Source organism: Sciurus vulgaris, assembly GCF_902686455.1.
Source record: "Sciurus vulgaris genome assembly, chromosome: 14".
Lineage (NCBI taxonomy): Eukaryota > Metazoa > Chordata > Mammalia > Rodentia > Sciuridae > Sciurus > Sciurus vulgaris.
In genome coordinates, this window is record NC_136475.1 from 73651959 (window position 1) to 73678194 (window position 26236).

The 26236-nt window shown below is 33.6% G+C and overlaps 1 protein-coding gene across 3 annotated transcripts in view; it reads left to right on the plus strand.

Annotated features, from left to right (window-relative positions):
- MEMO1 (mediator of cell motility 1) overlaps window positions 1-26236 on the plus strand; it is a 124864-nt gene that overhangs the window by 77782 nt on the left and 20846 nt on the right. For 2 of the 3 annotated variants that reach the window (XR_013759032.1, XM_079109981.1), the window contains exons 4-6: window positions 4255-4367; window positions 6444-6555; window positions 18783-18925. Coding sequence is in view for 2 of the 3 variants with exons in the window: in XM_079109981.1 (XP_078966107.1) it covers window positions 4255-4367; window positions 6444-6555; window positions 18783-18925 (368 nt within the window). In the remaining variant the exon portion in view is untranslated. Of the gene's footprint in view, window positions 1-1485; window positions 1654-4254; window positions 4368-6443; window positions 6556-18782; window positions 18926-26236 lie in introns of those variants that run through there. The other variant, XM_079109982.1, reaches the window with a different exon arrangement.

A 26236-nucleotide genomic window follows, 5' to 3' on the forward strand; every position in this document is an offset into this window, starting at 1 on the left:
CTATTACCTGGAATATAGCTTTACCTGTCCTCATTTTATTTTTCACATCCATTTTTATTTTTGTACCATAAGGGTAAATGTCTATACAATGAAAAAGGCAAATAACTTCCTTGTTTTATTATGAAAATAGTTTCAATTTTGTGTACTACCTCTTTAGAGGGCCTTGGGGAATATCTGTAATTCATAGTTCACACTTTGAAAACTGCTATAATGACTTTAAAAGAGTGATTTAACTTAAATTATGGGAAAGGATTGGGGAAGACATCGTTTGTTTTTTTTTGTTTTTGCGGTGCTGGGGATTGAACCCAGGGCCTTGTGCTTGCGAGGCAGGCACTCTGCCAACTGGGCTATCTCCCCAGCCTGGGGAGGGCATCTTTGCAGAACTCATTTTTAAGCCAAGCCAGCCAAGAAAAGGGAATGATGACTTGTAAAAACTTTGCAGTAGACAAAGTTAGTGTCATAAAGGAAGTACAGCATTCACATAAAGTGTTAACAGTCATCGAGGCGAAGAGTAATACAAGAACATGGTAGTTCATTTGAGACTTTTAAGTACCATTTTAAGGATTTTAGGTTTTTATCCTATAAGGGAAATGAAATGAAGACCACTTTGGCTGTTTAAGGAATTTAAAAATGGAACATTAGCTGAATGGTGTCCCATGCCTACAATCTCAGAGATTTAGGAGTCTAAAGCAGGAAGATTGAAGGTTCAAGGCCAGCCTGGGCAACTTAGTGAGACCTTGTCTTCAAAAAAATAAAAGGGCTGTGACTTAGTGGTAAGTGCCCTTGAGCTTAATTCCTAGTACTGCAAAATAAAAGAGGAATATTTAATGAATTTCTTTTTTATATTGATAGTTGCAGAATTTTTTCCTATTACTTGAACTCTAAGAACTCAGAATTTGGAATGTACTTAGGAAGAAACTGGAATTTAATTTATATTCATATTCTTATTCATTTTCAGAAAGCCTTGCAGGAATACCAGCAAAAAGAAGAGCAAAAAGGAATCTTCTTTGAGACCATATTACATTTTATTCTTTAAAATCTCTACTTCCTGTGAAAGCATTTTAAAAATTATATATATCCAATTGTTAGCATAAGTAGTTGAAAAATATTTATGAGGGCAGACATTCAGCTTGTATGAGGTACACATACTTAACTCATCATAGTAACTCACTCCATACATGAATTCTCTGGAACTGTCCATATGTGAAGTACATTTATTCCTAGGAGAATGCCTGTGATACTCCTGCCTCTATTGTTTCATTTTAAAGTTATTTTCCCTATATGGCAACAGTCATGATTTGCTAATATGGAAAAGCTATTCCCTTAAAGACGAAGAGCCTCGCATTTTAATTAAAAGGAAGGAACAGGGTAATGCTTCAAATCCCTGTATTACTCATTCTCTCCAAAATATTCCTGTAACTTTGGTGTTTATGGACTCTGGCAATTCGCCCAAAAAAAAAAAGTGTGAACCTTTATTCTTTTTTTTGTTTGTTTTTGATACCAGAGATTGAAATCAGAGGTGCTAACCATTAAGTCACATCTCCAGCCCTTTTTTAAATTTTTTATTTTGAGACAGGGTCTTGCTAAGTTGCTGAGACTCGCTTTGAACATGTGGTCTCCTGCTTCCAGACCCCCAAACTGCTGGGATTACTGGTGTGTGCCACCATGCCTGCCTATGTGCACTATTAATTTTCTTTTGTTAGTATTTAGCTAACCAGAGAGATCTGTTCTGAGATTACTGCTGGCTTAATATGCCTTTTTTGATTCTTTTCAATGATGTCTAATTTTGTTTTTTTTGGTATGTCACTTTTAAAAATTTAATATTGATGGTACTTAAACCTTTTTTTTTTTTTTTTTTTTTTTTTTTCTCTCACTCCATCAAGTGTAGAGCTTACCTATGTTGATTTTTTGGGTGAGTTTCTACCAAACTACAAAGATTCTGTTGGTAAAACAGTTGGTTTATTCAGATTGGTAGGGGCTCTTTATCCCTCATGTGAACTGGGTTTGACAAAAAGGCAAACAAGGAAAATAGTCATTTATCAGAGGAGCTAATTAGGTTCCAGCATACCTCCGGTGTATATTTCTGGAGCAGTACTCATCTTGTAGCTAGGAGGATTCTTTTTACTTATGAAATTTATCTATATAGCTTGAGTTTATATTGATACATATCAAAGATATCATTTCATATTTTAACTATTCTAGATTTTCTAAGAGTGTTCTGATTACAAATATTCTCTTTTTTCTCATCATAAAATTCATTCCTCAATCAGAAAAAAATGCCCCTTTGCATACTTGAGTGTTTTTTTTTCCCCACTCTGGGTCTCACTGTGCTGCCCAGGCTGGAATGGAACTCTTGGACTCATGTGTTTCTCCCGTTTCAACCTCCCTGAGTAACTGAGAGTACAGTAGGTGTGCACCTCTGCACCTGGTCCTACATTATTGATTCTTGGTTCACGTAATAGACCTGGCATTAATCAAGTGACCTCAACATTCCTGAATTACCATTATATATGATCTACATTAGGCTTTACTTTTAAAAAACTCATGTTTATGTGCTGTTAACATATGAGAACAGAATGGTATCTCTTGATTTTGTTCATTTAGGAATGTAATTTTTCCCCTGAAAAGGTTATTGGTTTTATGATAGAGGTGATAACATGAGGATTACAATGCTAATAACACATGGAAGGGGGAGAGACATAGTTTCTGATCACAAATAGTTTGAGCATGGACTCTTTATGTTTTTTAGATGACCTCTTCAGGTTTGGGGACTCTAAACTGAGAATCATGTACCCATAACTTTCTTATCTTCTCCTTCCCTTCCCAGGATATGAAATAACATATAGCAAACAATGGGTTAATATTCTTAGCTTAGTAATTCAGTTTCATCAAAATACAGTGTTAAAGCACACATTCATAGTTGTAAGACTAAGACACATTTCTTAGTCTTTTTCTGTTAACCGAGCAATGAGTAGTACTTAATTTTCTAGGTACATAGGCTCTCATATAACCCTTCCTCCTCATAGTTTTACTGTTTTGAGTCTAATTGTTTTTTGTCTGTATGTGATTGTGGAAGATTAGTTTATTTGAATCTTAGAGAACAGAGAAAGTGGGTAGTTTTGGAATTTAGATTGTAGGGCTGGTTTGGATGTTTGAGATAAAATGAGGGGAAATTAATTTTATTCTTGGTGTCAGGTAAAGGGATTATGAAGATTTAAGCTACAGCTTAGCCCATTGCTTTTCTTTAGATAAGACTACAATACAAATAACATATAACTCAGTTTCTTTGTTTTTGAGAATGACTTCTACTTGAATGAGAAAAGCTTGTTACATGGAATTACATAGAATTCTCAACAAGATGCCTTTTTTTTCTTTGCCAGGAAAGAAATGTAGAAATAGCTTTACCATAATGCCTCATTGTTCATGTTGTTTTTAATGGATTTTTAGAATTTTATATCATTATGCATTTTTATTAAAATTTTGGTTGATTTTAGAAGGTGTTAGACTTTTGATATTTTTGATAACTGAAATGTTTAAAATTCAGTTAATAAAATACAGCTATTAGAAACCTTATGTCCTAGCTATTATAATACAGAGATGATTTTATGCATGGCAGATTGTTTTACCGTAAAGATTGCTAGTTCGTATTTCCAGGTATTGAACATGATTCTTTTAAAAGTCTTCTAACATAAAAAACAGGGACAAGGAATTGAAAGTAAATAACTGAGAAGTATTAGTTTGCAAGGGCTGATGTAATAGTACAATGGACTAGGTAACTTAAATAACAGAAATTTATTTCTTTATTTTTTCACAATTCTGGAAGTTCAAAGTTCAATATCAAGGTGCTGGTAGGGTTGGTTTCTCTAACTCTTTTGTCTGTGTGGCTTGTCGAGGGCTGTGTCTTGCTACCTCTTCAGATTCGACTGTCATCCTGTGCAGGCACTCCCTTGGTGTCTCCTCTCATTATATAGGGGGATGCCAGTCATATTGATGAGGCCTAGGCTTCTTTCCTTATGACCTCATTTTAAGTTAATTAGCTCTTTAAAGACCTTAACTCCAAATCCAGTTATTGTCAGTATTGGGAGTTGTTATTTCAACATATGAATTACTGTTTAGCCCTTAATGGTTGACAATGAAAGTAGTCAAAAGGGAATAAAAGTAATTTGTTAGAATTACTTACTTTCCCCCCATTGTGTTTAGTAATGTTTGTCTAGAAGTACCATTGTTCTGTGTTCTTTGTTGTATATCTCCTAGCCGGAGAATTTTCATCCTTGGGCCTTCTCATCATGTGCCCCTCTCTCGATGTGCACTTTCCAGTGTGGATATATATAGGACACCTCTGTATGACCTTCGTATTGACCAAAAGAGTAAGTATAAAGAAATCTTATAGCTTTTTAATAACTAAAGGATCTTTTAACAGAAGTTTTAAAAACAAAAACAAGTAAGTAATATGTCAACTTTAAAAAAAATTTTTTTTAAGTTGTAGATGGATAACAATAACTTTGTTTTTTTATTTATATGTGGTGCTGAAGATTGAATCCAGTGCCTCACACATGCTAGGCAAGTGCTCTACCACTGAGCTATAGCCCAGCCTTAATATCTCAACTTTAAAAATAAAATTTGTTGTAACTAATCTGTATAAAACAAAAACAAAGAATGAAAATCTTCCAAATCCCTAAAAGACAACTAGTGTTTTCCTGCTAAAACCAAAAATCTATCAGATCCACTAGTCTCTAGATTGCAGTGACTACACTTATTTTCAGGGAAGTACCATGTGCTCATTGTACCTTAAGAAATTAGTGTATGCTCAGCTTAATGAAAGATTCTGGGCATGTTGGTCTACTTCTGTGTAGATCACTTTTCTCAAATAGATAATGGTGGTAATATATTTTATGTCTTTGCTAATGATTTATTTTTAAATTTTTTAAAATTTTAATTGTAAACAAATGGGATGCATGTTGTTTCTTTCGCTAATGATTTTAATGGGGTGGGGAGAGCCTGCATTTATGAAAATCTAAAAGATGCTATAGAAATCTTAAATATATTTTATTTTTAAATGTGTTTTGTTTTTTTTTCCCCATAAGGTTTCAGATATCACATTTTTATTTAATTTCTTATACAATAGATGTGTAAAGTAAAACCTTTTGACTTTTTTTTTTGTGGGGTATGAGGGAGAATGATTTAAATACACAGAACTGGATAGAGAATCATATAACAGATACTGATGTACTCATCTTTCAATTTACCCTCTTCCTGAACTCATTTTACCTTCCTCAAAGTAACGATCTTCATGAACTTGGGATGTATCCTTAAGTTTGTTAAATTATATTTTAAGAATTTTAAGAATGCTGTTGATAAATTTTGTAACAGTTCTTACTATAGAATGAAAGATTCCAGTTATAAAAGATATGATTAGCTCATTTTCATTTTTATAGGTCTCAGTATTCATAATTTGAGGTTTGAAAATTTGATTAAATGTATTTTTTTGGTATTATTATTTTTTCCATAATTTGAGGTTTTGAGGATTGTAGAGTGTTAACTGTTTGTTGTTGGAATGCATCTTATTCATGAAGCTGAAGGATTACCAACCTTACTTCTTGAGATGGTTCTAGGAAACACACTTTTAAAACCTTGTTAGGTCTCTTGGAAAAGTATGGTTTTGGATAATCTGACAGTGAAAAAATGGATAATTTTTAGCTAGGTATAATTTTGTAGAAAAGAGGTCATACCATCATTTCTTTATTTCTTTGATATTGGTAAACCCATTTAAGGATCTAGTTAGAATATTCTTATATTATCAAAACTTCATCTCTTTCTTCTGCAGTGTCTAGTTCATCAGTTACTAGATCTGACTTACTAGATCATTTTAAGTTTGCATGGTTCTGTGGTGAATTTATCTTTTGAGCTCTACCACAGCTTAATTTTGAATTTTGAGGAAAGTAGCATTCTCAGTAGGAATTTTCTGATTTTGGATTGAGAGGAACCTGGGATGTGAAATAATAATACCATATATTTTATTAAAAACCAAGCAAAAGCAAAACTCAGAAACTCTATTATTAACTTTAATTGTAAATAGATCAGTGATTTTTGTCCATATTTCAGTAGGAATGGCTTTAAACGGTCCTTGCTAATATGTCCTGATTAAAGTCAAAGAATAGTCTTCTTAATACAGGTGATTTTAGAAGTAATGAACTGGTTGAAAATTTTTAATTATTATTTTTTACATAATCATGATGTGTACATATAAGTTTTTCATGTATTATTGTTTTACCTGGCACATGAGCATTAGTAGTTGTTTTTCTCTCTCTCTCAAACAAAAAATGGAGAGTACCATGTGGTGCTTTTACCTCTTGCCAAAGCATGTAGCTTTGTGTGACTGGTTGGAATCTCACAGGATACAGCTGTACATTAATATATTTGTTTTAATATATTTTGAAATCTAGTTTACGGAGAGCTATGGAAGACAGGAATGTTTGAACGCATGACTCTACAAACAGATGAAGATGAACACAGTATTGAAATGCATTTGCCTTATACAGCTAAAGCCATGGAAAGGTATATTTATTAATATAAGAAGTTTGTGAGAAATCATAGGTGTTAATTTCTTTGTAATTATCTTAACTAGGGTAAGATAATTATTGGAATAAGTACATTAACTTTTTTTGTTATTTGAAATGGAATAAAATTTGAGACTGCATTTTCTTAATGTGGATTGAAGTTGATTTTCAGTAGTTTGCCTGTGAAGGCTAAACATATAAATTGATATTGTTTTTTTAGGTAAAAAGTTAAAAAACAAAACCCATAAAGTGTGTGTTTGTTGTGTGTGTATCTTGGTTTGCCTGGTACTCTTTAGACCTGTGTATCTTAAAGTAATAATTAAATTCTTTTGTGGTACAGTACTATAATTAATCACAACATTTTAGATTTGGAAGTAACTTTGGAGGTAATTTATTTCAGTATATGAATATTTTATAATATAGTTTACAGATTATTATTTCATACCTGCTAAAGATCTTCCCTGTGATATGGTGCTAATTAGACCATAAGCACATGAGGACGGGACAATATCGTTTTTCTCCTCTCCACCATATACTCCAGTGCCTACCACTTTGTCCATACATAGTCATTAATTTTGGTAACAAATTTTTAGGAATTTTCTTATTTCTTTTAAGTGAGGCATTTGTTTTAGAAATCTACTCATTTATACTTCCTTAACATGTATTTAATATTTCATATGTAGTTTGACTAGTTCTAAATAGGGTGAATAGGGTGAGATTATTCCATCACTGGATCTGTTCACTATATTCTTTTTAGTAAAGTACATGGTACATAGTAAATTTCCAGTACTTTATTGGTTTGGTAAATAGATTAATTGAATCTAAAATTGCATTAACAGTTTTTATGCTGATTGGCTTACTATTGGCTAATGTGCTTATGATCAGCTAAAAACCAAGGCTTTTTCATACTATTAGGATTGATTTTTTTCTTCTTCAGAATTTTGCGTGTTGTCTTTTTAATCCTAATAGTGTATGGCTCCTCACTTATTTCTCTTTAATTTTTTTTCTGCATTGGTTGTAATCTGTTATTATAATCTTTTTGGGTTTTTGTATTCAAAGTATTATTACTTCTCTTAACCTTTTATTATCTACATGTGTTCACAAAATGATCACCATGAGGAATTACGATAAACTGAAGTTTCAAAAAAAACAGTATAATATTAAATTATAATTTTTGATTGTCTTATAATGCATTCTGACTTCTCAGAAATTGTGAAGTCATATACATTTCTTCTTTCTTGGATTGTTGATATAATTACAACTTCTCATTCTTCAACCTAAAAAGATAGAAAAATTTCATTTGCTGAAATTTTTGTATATTTTGTCATGAAAAAAACATATTTTTCTCTTAACAAATTTCAGTACACAAACCAATAAACTGACAATATCCTAAAGGAATTTTAACAAAATAGCATCTTTGTTGTTATTTCAAAAGCAAAATAGGAGAACTGTATGAAATTTAGGGGGGAAATAGAAACTTGAAACCAACATACATACTTCTTATTTATGCTTTCCTGTCTTTTAAATAGTATGAAATAAACTACTCCTTTATTCCATTAGGATCCTTAATGCTACTCTTACTTATTTTTGAAAATTATTATTATTATTATTATTATTTTTTGTGGTGCCGAGGATTGATCCTAGGGATGCTCTATCACGGAGCTACATCTCCAACTCTTTTATTTTATTTTGAGATGGGCTTGTTAATTTGCTGAGACTGACCTTGAACTTGGAATCCTCTGCCTCCCAAATCTCTGAGATTGCAGATTTGCGCCACTGTACCTTGCACTAATGCTCTTTTTAGATTATACCTAGTAAGATTTTGTTGTATTCACTACCTGTGTCAATTATCTGTTACTGACAGTTTATTCCAGAATGCAGTGGCTTAAAATCATAGCTGTTTTATTGTTTACAATATTTGGGCCACGAATTGGAGCAAGTTAACACTGTGCTCTGGTCCTTAAGATGTTAACTGGAATGGCTTAGATGATGTATAGGGTCTAAGATGGCCTCACTCATATGTCTGGGGCTGAAGTGTTGACTTCCTGTTTATAATCCTCATTTGTTCTCCAGGTGACATTAGGTTAGTATGTGAGTGAGGCTTTGGAAGTTGTTCCTCTTGGTTCGGAGACTGTAAGCTAAGAAGACAAATTCTCTCCTTTCTCTCTAAATCCCCACCCCACCCCTGTCATACACTCAGTGTATGATTTTAAGACAGGCATAGTTGACCACAAATAGATAATTTCCATTGGAAGTGAGAGAATGGGAAACAGGAAGGATTATAAAACTAGTTGGTGGCCCAAAATAATTCTGAACTCTAACCAGGGGTACAAAGATTGCCCATGACTATAACTTGGTTCTACTGTTTTGGTTTCATAATTCATTATTTTTCCCATCTTTTGACTGGATCCTTTGGGCTGTTGGTTTTATTCTGAGTCACTTTGTTTTCCTTTAAGAAATTGGCCTTGTTTGCACCTGAGTAGCAGTCTGAGTCTGGTGGTTCATGTGTGTATCAGTTTGAAAGTCTAGAGGCTTCTTTCATTTAGAGCAGTGTTTCTTTTAGTTCTGATAAAGTTCCTTACACACTGTGGGTTTTCTATATACCAGATTATAAATATACTCCATTAGACAAAGGTCATATTCAGAATTCTTTCTGAAACTGGTCTCTCTCTACTTTGGATTCTAAGTTAGGGTCCTGTAAATTTATTTCTCTTTTGGCAGTACTGGAGAATGAACCCAGATTTGGTGCATGCTAGGCAAATGGTCTCTCACTGAGCTACACTCCAGCCCTTTTAAAATTTTATGTTAAGATAGGGTCTTGCTAAATTTGAATCCTCCTGCATCAGCCTCCCTGGTAGCTGGGATTATGGGCTAGTGCCACCATGCCTGGCTTCCTGCAGATATATTTAGAAGACCTTTTGCTTGCCTCGTAAGGTGTGTTATCACTGCTTTATAAGATCTTTCAGAGTGCTTAACAGAGGAGCTTAAAGATGCATTCTTTTTGTTGATCTTGGCATGTTTACTGGCAGTGCTCTAGATTTGATCTTTGTGCTCAGACTTCCTTCTTTGATGATCTTTTGCTGTCTGAAGAGGCTAGTCATGAAAAAGTTATTTTTCAACAGTTATTCTTGGTTAGGTGTATTTCTCTTTAAGCCAAAAAACATTGCTAGAGGCATCACAATGCCTGACTTCAAATTATACTACGGAGTTATAATAACGAAAACTGCATGGTACTGGCATAAAAACAGACACATAGACCAATGGTTCAGAATAGATGAGATAAGGACAAATGCACACAGATACAGTCATTTGAACCTTGACAAAAGTGCCAAAAACACATCGGAGAAAAGACAGCCTTTTAAACAAATGGTGCTGGAAAAACTGGTTATTCATATGTAGAAGAATGAGATTAGAAACTCACCTCTCCCCCTGTACAAAGTCAACTTAAAATGGATCAAAGACCTAGGAATTAGACAAAAACTATACAACTTGTAGCAGAAACATAGGGTCAATACTCCAACATATGGTATAGACATTGATTTTCTCTTTAGAACCCATAAAGCTCAGGAAATAATGTGAGGAGTTAATAAATGGATGGCATGAAATTGAAAAGCTTCTGCACAACAAAGGAATCAATGAGGAATGTGAAGAGAGAACCTACAGAATGGGAGAAAAATCTTTGCTAGCTATTCTTCTGACAGAGGCTTAATATCCAGAGTGTATAAAGAACTTGAAAAAACTTAACACCAAAAAACCATATAGCACAATTAATACATGGGCAAATGGACTAAACAGACACTTGTCAAAAGAGGAAATACAAATGGCCAACAAATAATGTGGGAAAATGTTTACTATCATTAGCAGTTAGGGAATGTCAATCAGATCTGCACTGAGATTTCATCTCATTCCAGTTAGAATGGCAGCCATCAAGAATACAAACAATAATAAATACTGGAAAGGATGTGGAGAAAAAGGAACACTTTTACACTGTTGGTGGGATTATAAATTAGTATAGCCACTCTGGAAATCAGTACGGAGATTCCTCAAAAGACTAGGAATGGAATCACCATATGACCAGCTATACCTCTCCTGTATTTATCCTAAAGAATTAAAATCATCATACTAAAGTGATACATGCATACTGATGTTTATAGCAGCATAATTCACAATAGCTGAGGTAGTCTGTCAGTGGATAAAGAAAATGTATTTATACACAATGGAGTTTTATTTAACTATAAAAGAATGAAATTACGTCATTTGAAAGAAAATGAATGGAACTTGAGAATATTATGTTAAGCAAAGTAAGCCAAACTCAGAAAGTTGGTGGTTGAATGTTTTCTACCATCTGAAAGCTAGAGAGGGAAAAGGAAAATGAAGGTTCGGGGATTTCTTGAAAACTGAGGGGAGATCAGCAGAGTACAGGAAAGAGGGACCAGGGGGATGGAGGACGGAGGTAAAGGGGAACTACTGGAGAATGATAATGGCCAAATTATTTTGTGTGCATGTATACAGATACATAACAATGAATCTCACCTTTGTGTACAGCTGTAATGTATCAATAAAAATATGGGGGAAAACTATAAAACAAATGCCTTCCTAAAATGAGTAAATAAAATTTTAAATAAAAAGATGTATTTATCTTAAATTCTGCTTATAAGTTGAATAGTTCATTCTTCAGCTCACATTTTTCTCCTTGTACCTTCTAATGCTTGATTGTAATGAAGCCACTATTTCCAGGATATTCTACTGGAAATGTCCTTAGCCAGATCCACAGGTCCATTAGGTATATTAGGTATATTTTTAATCTTCTAAGTTACTTCATGTGACAGTTTGCTAATTGTTCTGCTAGTATATAATGTGGACCGTGCTTCTTCCAGCCTCCTATAGCAGTTTCCTTACTGCTCTTTGTTTCCATTATCTCCTTTTCATCCTTTAAACTTCTGTTTGCCTGAGTCTCAAAAACCAGTGTGATGTGTTTTAGGCTTCTGTTATAGCAGCACCCCATTTCCAGATACCAGTATTTTGTTGTTTTGTCCCAGTATCTATTACAGCAAAACAAATTACCTCAACCTGCCAGTTTTTTTTGCTTATGATTTCGTGGTTTAGGAATTTGGTCAGAGGTCAGTGGAGATAACTTTGTTGCATATGCTGTGAGTTGAGGCAGATTGATGTAGGCAGAATGCTCCAAGATGCCCTTGATTCCTGTTGGGCTGTGGTGCTGGTTGTTGATTGAGGCATCTTAATTCTCATTTTGGTTCTCATTTGTCTCCACTTGTCACTCATCTTTCAGGGCCTGTCTTTCCATATGGCCTCCCCTCTCTAGTAGGGTAGCCTTGGACTACTTTACATGGCAGTTGAGGGTAAGCAATTGTGCAAAAGCAGAAACCCAAGTAGATAAAACTCCCTTATCAAATAAACTTTCTAAAAACCAAGTTCCCAGGTGCTAGCCAAGGGTCATTTTTATAGACAGGCCCCTTCTAAAGATTTAGCAAATGGCCTACTGTGTAACTCTCCTGTAAAACTGCCTGCTTTTCTCAGTTCTGGGCTGTCATATTGCCATTCCAACTCTTTGGGTTTTTGCCTCCCTTAAATGCCTTTTTAGCCATTATTTTAGATTAGATTTGTACTGGATTTAAGATTTTACTTTACTTTCTGATCATAGCCTCATTGATGGTCTTCAGATATTAGAAATGGTCAGAGAAAAGTTAAGATGTATGTGCCCTTGTGTAGTTAGATTTTAAGAGGATGGAATGGCTTTACTCCAGATATAGAAAAAAGCCTGAGAGTTTCTCTCTGCCTAGTTTAATCGTCGTGACATAAGCAGTTTCTTATTCTGTGATTTTTATACTCATGAGTATTTGTGTATTTCTTTATATGTTTTGTAGTTAAATCTTATTTGGTGGCACTTAATGAGGTTTTAGAACAAATCTGTTGTTTATGTTTCTGAGTTTCCCCTTTTCCTACATGTTGGTTCCCTTTCACTATTATCTATACATCATTGGGAGAACATTTTTTCAAAATTATAGAACAAGAAGGAGCTCTAGAATAATAGGTAAAAATTCCTTGTTTGTATTGGTAAATATGATTTAATTTAAAATATGGTTAGTTTTAAGGTTTTAGTTATTTGTATGCCTCTAATTAATTACAAACTCACTACCAGTTAAATTATGTTTTCTTATCACTTGAAGTATTTATATTACAATTCACATTTTTACATTAGAATTTTTACATTGGGTTGAGCATTTTCATACTGAGCGCCAGTAAGAGTGGTTTTGTTTGTTTCAAAAAAGCATGTTCTACTGTTGATTTTAGGATTTCAACTCTTTTTAGTCTGTTACACGTCTTAGAGACATAAATTTTTTGCAATATGATTAAAACCATAGGATAGAAAAAAAAAGGATAAAATGTTTCTTTACAGGTGCTCACAAGAACCCTGTGTGATAAGGAGTAGTAATTTGATTTTTACAGATGACAGATTGAGGCTTAGGGTAGTGATCTGCTGCAGGTGGCTCAGTTTGTAAGAGGGAAAGGTGGATTTTCCTTTTCCTTGTCCCCCACCCCACAGTTTTATTGAGTTATGATTTACATACTACCGAATTCACGAGTGTAAGGAGTTAACTCATTGATTTTTATTTTTTAGTAAGTTTATTGAGTTGTTCAGCTATTCTCACAATCTAGTTTTGGAACACTACCCTAAAAAGAAACCTGGTGTCCACTTGAGGTAATCCCCGCTCCCACTCTCAACTTCAGGTAACAAATAATGTCCTTTTTGACCTAGATTTACATTTTCTGGAAATTTCATATAAACCGAATCATACCAAAACGTCTTTTGTGACTGTCCTTTTTCACATAGTATACTGTTTTGAGGTTCCTTTATGTTACAGCATATAACATTGCATTTCTTTTTATTGCCAAATAATTATTCCATTATAAAATTATACCACATTTTATTTATTCATGTATCAGTTAGTGGATGGTTGGATCATTTCCACTTTTTGCTATTATGAGCAATGTTGCAAACATTCTTGTACTCTTTATATCAATGTGTTTTCATTTCTTTCAAATAGGTACTTAGGAATGGAGTTGCTGGGTCATATACATCTGTTTTAACCTTTTCAGAAACTACCAGTTTTCTAAAGTGTCTGAAACATTTTGTTTCTAGGAACAGTGTGTAATGGTTCCATTTTTTTCACATCTTGGACAATAGCTGTTACTGTGTTTTTGATTAAGACCATTCTGATAGCTATGTAGTACAAACTTATTGTGGTGTTACTTTGCATCTCCCTAATGACAAATGATGTTGAGCAAATTTTCATGTGCTTATTAGTCATTTGTGTCTTATGTGAAATATCTATTCATTCATTTTTGTCAATTTTAATTTGAGTAATTTATCATCTTACTGAATCGTGAGAGAATTTATATATTCTCTATGTAAGTTTTTTATTATATATATGACTTTCAAAGATTTCTCTCCCCTTGTATGATTTATTTTCTTAATGAAGAACAAAATTTTAAATTTTGATGAATTCAGTTGTCTTTTTTATGTATGGTTTCTGTTTTTGGTATCATGTTTGGAAATCTTTGCCTAGTCTAAGGCCACAAAGATTTTCTCGTTTTGTTTTTGTATTGGAGATGGCAAAAATATAGTTGGTGGAATGACCCCATCTTATGGACACCTCATAATAAGGTGTTATTGGAACATAACCACACCCATGCATATACATATTGTCTGTGCCTGCTTTCCCTCTAATAACTGTTGTGCAGTTGCTGTGGAGACTATGGCCCAGAAAGCCTAAAATACTTACTTGATGGTCCCTTAAAAAGATATTTGCTGACCTGTGTTCTAGAAGAGTTTTAGCTCTTACGTTACTAGGATTCAGCTTGAGTTAATTTTTGTGTATGGTGTGAGGCAGAATTGTGTGAGTGTGTATAAATTTTTTTTGATATATGGATACATAACTGTCCCATTATTATTCATTGGAAAGACTTACATGTAATGACTTACTTTCTTCTTGCTGCCTTCAAGATTTCCTCCGTTAGTTTATAATGGTTTGTTTACTAGGTGAGGATTTCTCTGTTTATTCTACTTTGGGTTTGTTGAATAACTTGGATTTCTGGATTAATATTTCCATGGTATTTGATAAGTTTTACTTCTCATAAATTTTACTCTCCCCTCTCTGGGATATCATCCCATGTATGCAGGTATATTTGGTGTTGTCTACATGTCTCTAGTGTCTTTAGTGTTTTTTTCCCCACTCTTCTTCTAATTGGATAATTGTTAAATTTTATCTTTAATATCACATATTCACTCTTATTCTAATATGAAATCCACTCTTCTGACCATTTTTTTCATTTCCTTTGTTATACTTTTCAGTGCTCAAAATTTCTACTTTTTTTAATAGTTGGCATTTCTTTGATATTCCCTATTTTTCATGTCATGTCAATATATATTTACTTTAAGCAGTTTCCTATAATTCTTTAAATATGTTTACGATAAATTTTTAATGTCTTTGTTAACTCCAAGATCTCGTCTTAGTCAGATATAACTTGCTAGTGACCCCCCCCCCCCCCCAAATATGGGTCATGGTTTGCTGTTTCTTTTCCTGGCTTGTATTTTTTTCTTTGAATTTGACATTTTATATAGTATATTATACATACTCTGGATTCTGATTTTATTCGTTTCCTCTCTTGCAAGTTGTCTTTAGTTATAGAAACTTGTGTGAAATTCAAATGCAGAATCTGTCTCCTACCATGTGCTACTGTTGATGTGTTTTCCAAACTTTTTGAAACTTCATATTTTCATTTTTTGGTTTGACTTTCTGGGGCTTGCACCTGTGATTGCATGGTTTAGTGTTGTGTAATGACTGGTTGTAGTTTGTGCTTAAGTCTTCCAGCCAATAAGGCTCTCACTCTGCTGGTGGATTGTATGTACTTAGGGGAGCACATTCAATGCTATGTCTACTTTCATGTTTGCCTCTTTCCCTTTCCACTGGGTTTTCTTATATTCTCCCTGTGTGTTCATACAAAATTTTCTTTATCTCTCTATGTCTGTCTGCCTCCCTCCCTCCCTCCCTCCTTTCCTTTCCTTTCCTTTCCTTTCCTTTCCTTTCCTTTCCTTTCCTTTCCTTTCCTTTCCTTTCCTTTCCTTTCCTTTCCTTTCCTTTCCTTTCCTTTCCTTTCCTTTCCTTTCCTTTCCTTTCCTTTCCTCCCCTCTCTCTCTCTCTCTCTCTTCTCTCTCTCTCTCGCTCCTCCCTCTCTCCTCTCCTCCTCTCTCCTCCTCTCTCCTCTCTCCTCTCCCCCTCTCCCTCTCCTCTCTTCTCTCCTCTCTCCTCTCTCTCCTCTCTCCTCGCTCTCTCTCTTTCTCTCTCTCTCTCTCTTTTGGTGGTGGTACTGGAAATTGAACCCAGGGCCTCCTATGTGCTAGGGCAGATGTTCTACCTCTGAGCCATTCCTCAACACTGCATGTAGATAGCCAGGTGGTGTTGTATGTTTGATCTCTTAGGTTTCCCCTTTCCCCTCTGCAATACTCTGAGCCTCCCAATTAGCTGGCATTTTGTAGTGAACGTAGGACCTATTAGGGGGTCACCTGTACATATGTGCAGACTTGTAGTCAACCAGGGTTGTGAAGAGCATAGGCCCTTCTCATAGGATCTATCATTTCTAGAATCTCACTGTTTAAATTTTTAGCTAGTCCTCAGATTTACAGCTTGCTCTAATGGTATACCAACTGTAGGCAAAGAGAGATGCATGTTTTCCTATTTCCCACTTAGTATAATTTTTCTTCTCTGTGCTCCACATCAAAGCCATCCCCTTGTGGCAATGAAACTGCCAGTTTTCATGGTCGACTTCACTTTAATGGAATTTCCATGTCGGTGGAGCTGGGTTAGGGCATGGAGGCAGCATCTGGTAAGATGCCAGACTCTACAGTTCTTACTGAAAAGTTCTGTTATTTGTCACAAATGAACTTTTCTTACATTTTTTTTTTTCCTTTGGTTGATATAAGAGCACAAAAATTGTTGTTTTTGATGGCTTAATGCAGTTTTATAATTGTTTTCTGGGGCATATTTTGTACTTCACTGGGAAGTGCAACTTCAGAATTTGGATTTTGAACCTAGGAATATTACATTTGAAAAAAATGCTCTTTAATTTGTGCTTAGTCTGGGGGATAGAGAACAAGAGACTTTTTTAAAAAAAAAGGGTTGGATGGGATGAGTCTTGATTGAAGTCAGAAGTTTCTCTGTAGGATAAGACTTTCTTCTGTATAGATAGATTTGCAAGCTCAAACTGAAGTTAAGCAAAGGGCTGGTAGCTTTTTTTCAAAGAAACGACTCTTGTTCAAAGTCAAGTATTGTTGACAAAGCACCTTTTCTATACTATTCTTCACTTTATACAATTTCGTGAAGTAGGTTTTTGTATATATTATTTTGCATATAAGCAAATACATTTTCAGATTGGGAACTTAGCCATACTCTTAATATTGGTGTATAGTAGGGATTGTACTTAGACCCATTTGTTCTGGCTTCTCCTTGTTCTTTTCTTTTTTTTTTTTTTTTTTTTTTTTCTTGCTTTGGGACTAGGGATTGAACCCAGGGGCACTCTACCACTGAGCTACTATATCCTCAGCCCTTTTTATTTTTTATTTTGAGACGGTCTGAGTTGCCTAGGCTGACCTTGAACTTGTAATCCTCCTACGAGTAAGCATCCCAAGTAGCTTGCCCTATTTCTTTGTTCTTTATATAACTGCTTTCCTACCATGTCATAATTTCTTACAGACTCTTCGATGAAATTAGTGAATTAATTTATGTAGGTAGTTCCTGAGGTTAGAATAATTCCTGACAATCTTACTAAATTTTTATTAGAAACTGATATTCTTTTCTTTGACTTGATAATCACCTTTAACTAAGTGAAGAGGCCCTATTTGTTCCAAATAGTAATTTAGTAAACTATTAAGAGTTAGAGAATGAGAAATCCCATGGCAGCTTCCTCTGCCAGCTTCCTTTTTTTTTCTTACTCCATAGATGCAGATTGTGCCCAAGAAGCCCCTGCATTGCAGAGGGACTGGAGATCTGTATGATCTGTTTATTTCGCAATTGACAAGGGTAAGGGGGCCTTTATGGGGGAGGTGTGTGGGCGCCCTGAATTTAGCTTTATGTAGTTAGCCAAAATTTATTTTGGGATTACTAAAAACTTAGTATTTGGAAAAAAAAAAAAAAAAAAAACCTTTACAAATTTCTGTTTGTCCTATATCAGTTAAGTGTCAGATTTTCATATTAAAAAGCATTTATTATGGTGGTATTTTTTAAAAGTCCTCTTCTGAACAAGTCAGATAAACATGATTCATGCTTCCAAAATTCTAAATCTAAAACATTCAGAATATTAATACGATTGAATATAAGTAAGTAAAATTTCACTACAATAAAAATTTTAAAGGTTTTAGATGAATAGCACATCACAGTTATTCTTTATTAATCTGCTTTGTTCCTTTTCCATAAATCTGTCAATTTGTAGAGTGAAAAAGGGACTCGTGGATGTTACGTAAACATTGTGGGTGGGTGTGATGTCTTTTTCTTGATTTTAGGAATTTATACTTCCTTGAATTCTTTGTTTACCTTGATGCCCATGAAATTTGAGTTGTATCTTCAGGCTGGCTTGTATCTGATCATTAGGATAAGTGTAAAAGTACAGTTGGTGAATCTTGTGGGAACCAAGATTAAGTTTCGTAGGTCTCACATGGCAGGTTTATAGAATAAGTACCAGAAATGGTAGTGTTTATAATAAGATGGGATTAAAACAGGTAAGAGTTTAATGCTCTTTTAAAACCACAGGAGGATTGGGTAGGTGATTGTAGCCTTGGAGGGTAGTTGAGAAGACTTGAACTGGTGATGAACTGGTAGGCTTATTTTTATTTTTAAGGATTATTATTATACCTGGGAGTAAAATAGCTTTGTTTACCTATTTTGTACATTTCTGTGACTTTAAATAGATAATTCTAGTATTCTGTGCTTTTCATATTTTTAAATTTTCCTCTTTCAACTTTTAATTTACAGATTTTAAGAAATTAACAATTATGTATGTTGTTACCACTGTTAATAAATATTCCAGTTTCTAGTGTCAACAATTTGGAAAACTATTTTTATTCTTAAACATCTTAAATGACTTCTTTTTTTTTTTTTTTTTTTTTTTTTTTTTTTTTTTTCTTCTTGTTCTTCTTCTGTTTTCTTTAAGCCATAAGGATGAGTTTACCATTATTCCTGTACTGGTTGGAGCTCTGAGTGAGTCAAAAGAACAGGAATTCGGAAAACTCTTCAGTAAATATCTAGCGGATCCTAGTAATCTCTTTGTGGTTTCTTCTGATTTCTGCCACTGGGGTAAGTTCTAGATTTTAACATATCATGGTAGATACTATGTACTTGTGGTTAAAGGTACCTTTTCATTCTAAGCTCTGATTTTCAGTTCTTTATCACTCTCCTTGAAAAGTTTTACTTTTAGCAGCAATGTTTAAAAGTGATTTAAAAATGTCTTTTGGTCATTTAAAAAGGATCAGATGGTAATAGTGGATTATGGACACATTTCCAAAGGCGACTGGTATAATTGGATTCACACTGTGAGGGCATCCTTGTTCTAGATACTTATGTTAGTGGGAGTAAGACCTCTTAATTCCATTTCCATGTAGGTATTGAGATTTCTCTCAAGTTAGTTTTGGTTTATGAAAGAAATGTTCTTTAGAATGTAGATGAGCTGTGCCAGTCTTTCCCAGATTTGCTTTTTTGTAATTAGTCTCTCTTTCTTTTTTCTTTCGGTGCTTATTTTTTGCCCACAATTGCCATCAGTTTAGAGCTACCCTTCAAAGATTGTAACACGTTGGCTATTAGCACTGTGGTCTTCATTGCTAATGCTTTATAAGGGTAAGGACTCTTAAGTGATTTTTGTGATTATGTGAATTAAAAGAGTAAGGATACTTAACAGTGAATAGATCATAAAGAAAGTGAGACATTTATGGATGCCTCTTTTAGCAAACTTTGTTTTTACATTCTTTTAATGCAATTTGCTCTCAATTATCCATTACTACCCCAGAATATTTCTACGTTCCTTTCCTCTTAGTACATCTCTTTTAATCATTTATTCACTGGTTTAAGGATGCCAACATCTGTTCATTCATCAGTGACTGTTTTGATTATAAGAAAGTGTAAAATGTAAGACTATAATTTTTAAAGTAGAGTGAATGACAGAGCACCAAAATCTCATCCTCAGTGAGACATAGGGGAACCCTGACTGTTTTATGTGTCTTACCCTTTGATTACCAGAATTGATTCAACATTTATCTGGCTTGTTTAGGTATTCTCTTGCAAACTTCTCTGAGTGACTTTCTTAAAAGTTGAGATCTCAGTCTATCTGAGATAGAACTATCTGAACTAAGATAGTTCTATCTGAACTATCGTCCTTGGTGGTATAGATGAGTTATTTGTGAAAGGCAGTGATTCTCAACTAGGGATGGTTTTCCTCCTAGCAGGCTTTTGAAAATGCCTGGAGACATTTTTGATCATCACAACTTGGTTGGGATGCAACTTACGGGGCTGTGACGTTGCTACTATCAAATGAGTAGGGTTCAGGGAAACTGCTAAATAAACATGGTACAATGCACAGGGCTGGCTCTCCCAACCCCTGCCCCCAATCAAAATATAGTCTGGTTCAAAATGTTAGTAGCACTGAGGTTGGGAAACCTACCTTTAGGGTTTTCAGGTAGCTGAACTAACTTGGGAAAAGCCCAAAGTAACTCTGAGGGCTCTTTAATAACAAATTCTATTGGCTATTTGTGCTACCTTTGGCAGAATCATATTACTTATATTTGAGGGACAAGGTAGAGACTTAAAAAGGAATTCCTTTCTTGGGAATTCAGATATTTCATAGTCATTGATCTTAAAAACTAAGGAGTATCATTACTGAGAAAAGGTGTTACTTTTCTTAGTATTGTGAATTTTTATTGATAACAAGGCACGTTCATGTGTTTCAGATATTAAAATTGTTGAAGCAAGTGCCCTGTCCATCTTGATTTTGAAGGCTCTTATGAATGAATGAATCACTTAGTTTAAATGATTGCTCTCCTGAGACTGTTCTTCAGAATCTAGACTCTTTTTCCAAGTTGGGAACATGTGCAGCCACAACATAAATTCATCAAAACATTAGTAGACACTTAAATATTGCTAATTTCTGTGGAACCATCCTTTTTACCCCATTAATAAAGAATTCTTAACCCCTTCCCCGTAAAATCTTGCTCTACTACTATTTTTAACTACACTTGTTGAAAAGGAAATGTAAATTTTTACATTCTAACCAGATTATAAGAAATTAATTATTTAGGCCATTTCTCTCCTGATTTCTTGGAGTTTATTTAAATTATAAGTGGAATTTCGAGGTGATACTTACAAAAAGAAGAAAGAAAAACTCAAAATTCCCAAGCTTGATGAATGATAGCTATGAGAATTATACAGAGACTAAATGTAAATGTAATACTTACATTTGGTGGTTAAGTAGTAATGGAGCTTTTCCAAGTATCCAGTTTTAAGTGGCACCATCACTAACAACGTTCATTACATGTTTACATTATACTCATGGAAAACACTGTGCTAATTCTTCCTGGATGGGTGCTTGGGATCAGTGAGAGATGTGAGACATGCTAATATTCAGTATTATTAGTGAACTTTCTTCCTCGATACTGTAGTATAATCATTCTTGTAAAGTAAGAGATACATTTTCTGATTTGCATGCCTCTTGAAGTTTATGAGTCATTGGCTAGCTACGGGTTAGCTGTTTTTGCTTAGGAATTAGGTTTCATGTTTCTCAGATTTATGTTCTACTGGTATTGGGCATCTTTCCTAAATTAATAGTGTATTTTAATTACCATCTCAAAACTTTCTTTTCCTTCTTTCTCTCTCTTTACTTATATGAAGTAGTATTGGGTATTGAACTGAGGGTGCTTTACCACTTAAAAAAAGGGCACCTCAACCCTTTTTACTTTAGTGTTTATTTTTGAGACAGGGTCTCATTAAGTTGTCCAGACTGGCCTTGAACTTGGAATCCTCCTTCTTTAGCTTCTCAAGTCTCTGGAATTATAGATGTACACCACCATGCTCAGCTGATAAGACTGAATTCTAAATGATTTCACAGGAAGGATTCATTTCCTTAAGTACTTGGAGACCTTACAAGGTTCATTGAGCTAGGCTTTAAGTACACTTCACAATTATAAATAGCAGATTTTTTAAAAGAGAAAGCACTTAATTGATTGTAGTATATCTGACAAATTACACAATGGAAATTTGTTTTTTGTTGAATAACATTAAAGTACTGGCAGTGACTACATTTTTCATTTCTAGTTATTTTTTCTCTTTATATTTTGTCCAGGTTTTGTAAAAAGTAAAGTAAAAAACTTGATGATAGAGTTAGTAGTCTTACTTGTAAATTGGGGATATTTTTCCTTGTTGACTTTTTTAGCCAGTGTCCATTATAAAAATGACTTCTTTTAAAAAACATTTCACTTTATAGATGTTCATCTTAGATTCCATTTAGGTCTTGTTTAGATTTAAGAAGACATTAGAAAGATAAAAATAGAGAGATAAAAATACTCTATAGTTTTCTTTTTGAGTGAGAAAGATAGGAACCTAGATTCTGTTATTTCCCTTCTTGTCTCTCCATTTCAGTTCCCTGAGATGAACCCTTGCATTTCGATTCCTGCCTTTTATCTCATTATCAGTCTTAAATCTATGAAAATACCTTACCGTAGCACCATAGGAAGATGTTTGTCAGGTTACATTATAATGATCCTACCTCCTTTCACTATTCCTGCTTATCGCAGGAAGTGGAATAAGTGCAAAGACATTTGCTACCAGTGTTTGATTTTTAATGTGGTTAAGTAAGTTGTATCCATACTTATACTTACAAAGTTCTACATCCTGTATAAATTTTATTTTATTTGCTAAAGTTTCAGTTTTGCCCTTCTCTCTGTATACTACTAATATTTGTCTTTTCCTGGCTTCACTGAAATTTATACTTCCAAATTTAGAATATTAACAGCTTTCATTAATGTTATTTTCAGTTACTTTAACAAGTTTCTAAATTAAACTGCATCTATCAGAAATTGAATCCTTAAAGGTGGTGGTTTTGCATATCAGTTCTAGTAAATCTACTTGGAAATGTTTATGACACATATTTTGTTAAAATATGTATAAAATTTTCTGTAGTCTCTATAGATTATGTTGTCTAGGTTTACATAATTTATTTTTTTTTATAAATATGTGCCACTTAATAAAAGTGGCCTTCCCCTAAGTATTTGAGATTTATGTCCTTTTTCAGTTCTATTCTGTAATACATATTAACAAGTGATTATTCTTGTTCATTCTTCCTCCTATTAGTCTCTTGGGTATAAGGATATTACTATTTTCTAAATATTTAAATTCGTTTGAATGTAAGCTAATCCCTAATTATATCTTATTCAAGTCTTCATATTTATCTCTCAAATATTTGTACATTCTGATTTTTACAAATTTATAGACTCTTGATCTTTTGCAGGATTCAGATAGGACTAGCATTTTTATAACTAAGACTTCATAATGAAAGGATAATAGCCTTTAGTTTTCAGAAATGATTACCTTATTTGATGCTACTTAGATAACATTTCTTTTGTGAAATACATTTTTTTTTTTTCATTGTGATTTCAATTGTGAAAGTCCCAAGTTCCAGGCCTTTTTATAGAATAATATATCTCACAGATTTTTGTGAGGTTTAACTCAAATATTTGAAAATTGCTTAACATATAAACAAATGATTAAGTAACTGTACAACAATAATATCTGAAAGTCTGTTTCATTGACTCATCTTTTGGGGACTTTATGGATCAACTTTCCAAGGTCATTGTTTATTTCTGCATCCCAGAGCATAGGTTGATGTTGAGGTATTTATTTTTTTACTTTTCGTTTTAGGTATTTAAAACAGTAGTGTTGGTTCTTGTACCATTCATTGTTGTTTGTCCTCATTAGTTGATTGTTGTGTGTTAAACAGACATCCCTGGAGCTTACTCTCCACACTCTGTGAATCCACTCATTAAATCACCAGTCACCTTTGGAGATGGGAAAATTACTTACCTGTATTTCTTTTTCTCAGAAAGCGTGCTCTGGAATGGATTCACAAATGAGCTACCCTCCTTCCCTCAAAGAGTAAGGTTTCTGCTTTACAGGATTTTTTTTCTTGGGTTATTTTTCCTCTCATCTTTTGAATTTGAAAAGAACTGAGGGAAGGCATCTGAAGAAACTACTGACATACTCACTAGGGGAGTTCCAAAGCTTGTACTGCCCCTAGGGGCAGTGTCAATGGCTCTTAAAGCTAGAAAGCTCATACTTGAAGTTGAAACAGGGGCTCAAAGAATCCATTTTCCCAGTGTACCTTCTGAAAGGATAAGTTTCAGGTAAGTAATTTTCTCTTACTATGTGATATGCTTTATTCATACTTAAAAAAGTACACAATTCCAGTTCTCCAGGTACAGAGGTTGTTGTATTTATTCACAGTTTAGATTCAGAACTTTCCCAAAAGTCGGAAATAAAAAAAAACTCATAGAATAAAATACATTTGCTCATGAGATATTTGAAATCATAATTTATTTTAAATGAATAATAATTTAAGGTCCATTTATGTTCAGTGTATTGTTAATATTGTAATTTCCTTTATTAATAAAATCTTGAAAAAAATTTTTTAAACAATAAGACAAAAAAATTTGTCAGACTCAGTTTCCAAGCAGCAGTTGACTAAAGCTGTGGTGTGTGTGCGTGTGTGTGTTCATATGTGTGCATGTGCACACTTACATAAATACATATATACATAATACAAGCTAAATAAGATGGCAACTGTTTACTCCATATTAGATATTTTCTGCATATATTGACCAGAATGCATTGTTTTTAAATTTTTATACAATTTTTAAAAATAACTTTTTGATGACATAAGCTAAGCAAATGTTTATTCAGTGTGGTAGCTATATGCAGTATGAATTTAGCTTCCCAATTATTCTTTAGAGCTATTAAAATATTTTTACCTAGTTTTTCAGCTATTAAATATGAGGTGGCTATGAAAGAGTAACAAAACGTAGGTAGTATACTATCAAACATTTGCTTAATTTGGTTTTCTGTATGTTTTATCATTCTCATTAAATCACAGCTTGATTCAGCATTTTAAAGTATTTGGAAATGTGAACATTTCCTATACTTGTGCTTCAGAAATAGTTTCTAAGTGAAAGTTCCATAGTAAATAGTCCATATGAACAAGATTGCAATTTAAAATATTTTTACACATTTCACTTATTATTCAGGCAAAGTTGCTATTTGGAACATCAGTCCTGAACTGGGAAATAAACAGAAAAAACTTTTCAGTAGCAAATGGCTATCACAAAATATCTGCGGATATGGCTCATTTGGTTGAGTGCTTGCCTAGCATGTCAAGGGCTGATGTTCAATTCCCCAGCACCACCAAAAACAACAACAACAACAAAAATCTGCATTTGTCTTTGTACCTGGGAATTTCAGTACTAAGATAAGACAATTACATGCTAGTCACAGGGCTTGTTGACATCTGATAAAAACTAGTAGGTATTTCTAGAAGCAGGGAAAAGGAGAATGTATTAGTATAAACCTGAAGTAGTTCAGATTCAAATAATTAAGGAGTACATTACCTTGATTTCCTCCAAGGATATTATTCTTACTATAGTGACAGTGAATCAGAATTTTCTTGTCTAGGATATTCATTAGTTTTACAAAAGATGTTGGACTGTTTTATCAGAAACACTTGGAAATATGTAGTACCAATGAATTGAGTCACTAAGTTATTATGACTAAACTTTGGATTTGGCTTTGAGCAGCCTTCTGAGAACTACTTGGCAAATTGTAAAAATAGGGTTGGTTTTATAGTTCTCATTATCAGGTAATTGTCATTAGTATGTATATCACATACACTCTTTGAGAATAAAGCTGTAACTAACTCAATTTTGAAAAAAATATCTGACAAATTATCACCATTATCTTTAAGAATTATTTTTAATTCAGAGATGTAATAGATCTGATATCTATGGTAATGTGCAGTAATCTTTATTGTTTTATTCAGAAAGCAGATATTATTTCATATTTCTGTTTCTTGATTCTAGGTTATCAATTGTAAGATGTAATATTGATTTAATAGTAGCTCTTAAGATGTAAACGTCGATTTAATAATTGCTACATTGAGTTAATGGTGGATGTTACATATATGAAAAGTTAAAATGTAGAAAGTAAGGAAATACAGTATATTTTAGAAAAGTAAATAATCATAGAAGATTAGCATTTGCAGATGAATGAAGTGTTAAGTTCTGTGAGTTAACCAAAAGATATTGAAGATTTTATGATTTTGTAATGCCCATTATAAGAGATTTATAAAAGATTTTTAGGAAGATGAACAGAAAACTTAAAAATTGTAATTACACAGACTATCTTCTGAGATATAAAGATAATAATTGGATATAGCAATAGTGCTTTAAACATGAAGCACAAGACACATAGTGTGTACATGATTGTTATCATTAATAGCACTAGAAATGCATTTTGTGAATCTTTAAAAACAAGGGAATGTAAAAGGAAAGGAGGCACTGCTGAAAGTTAGATTTAGGT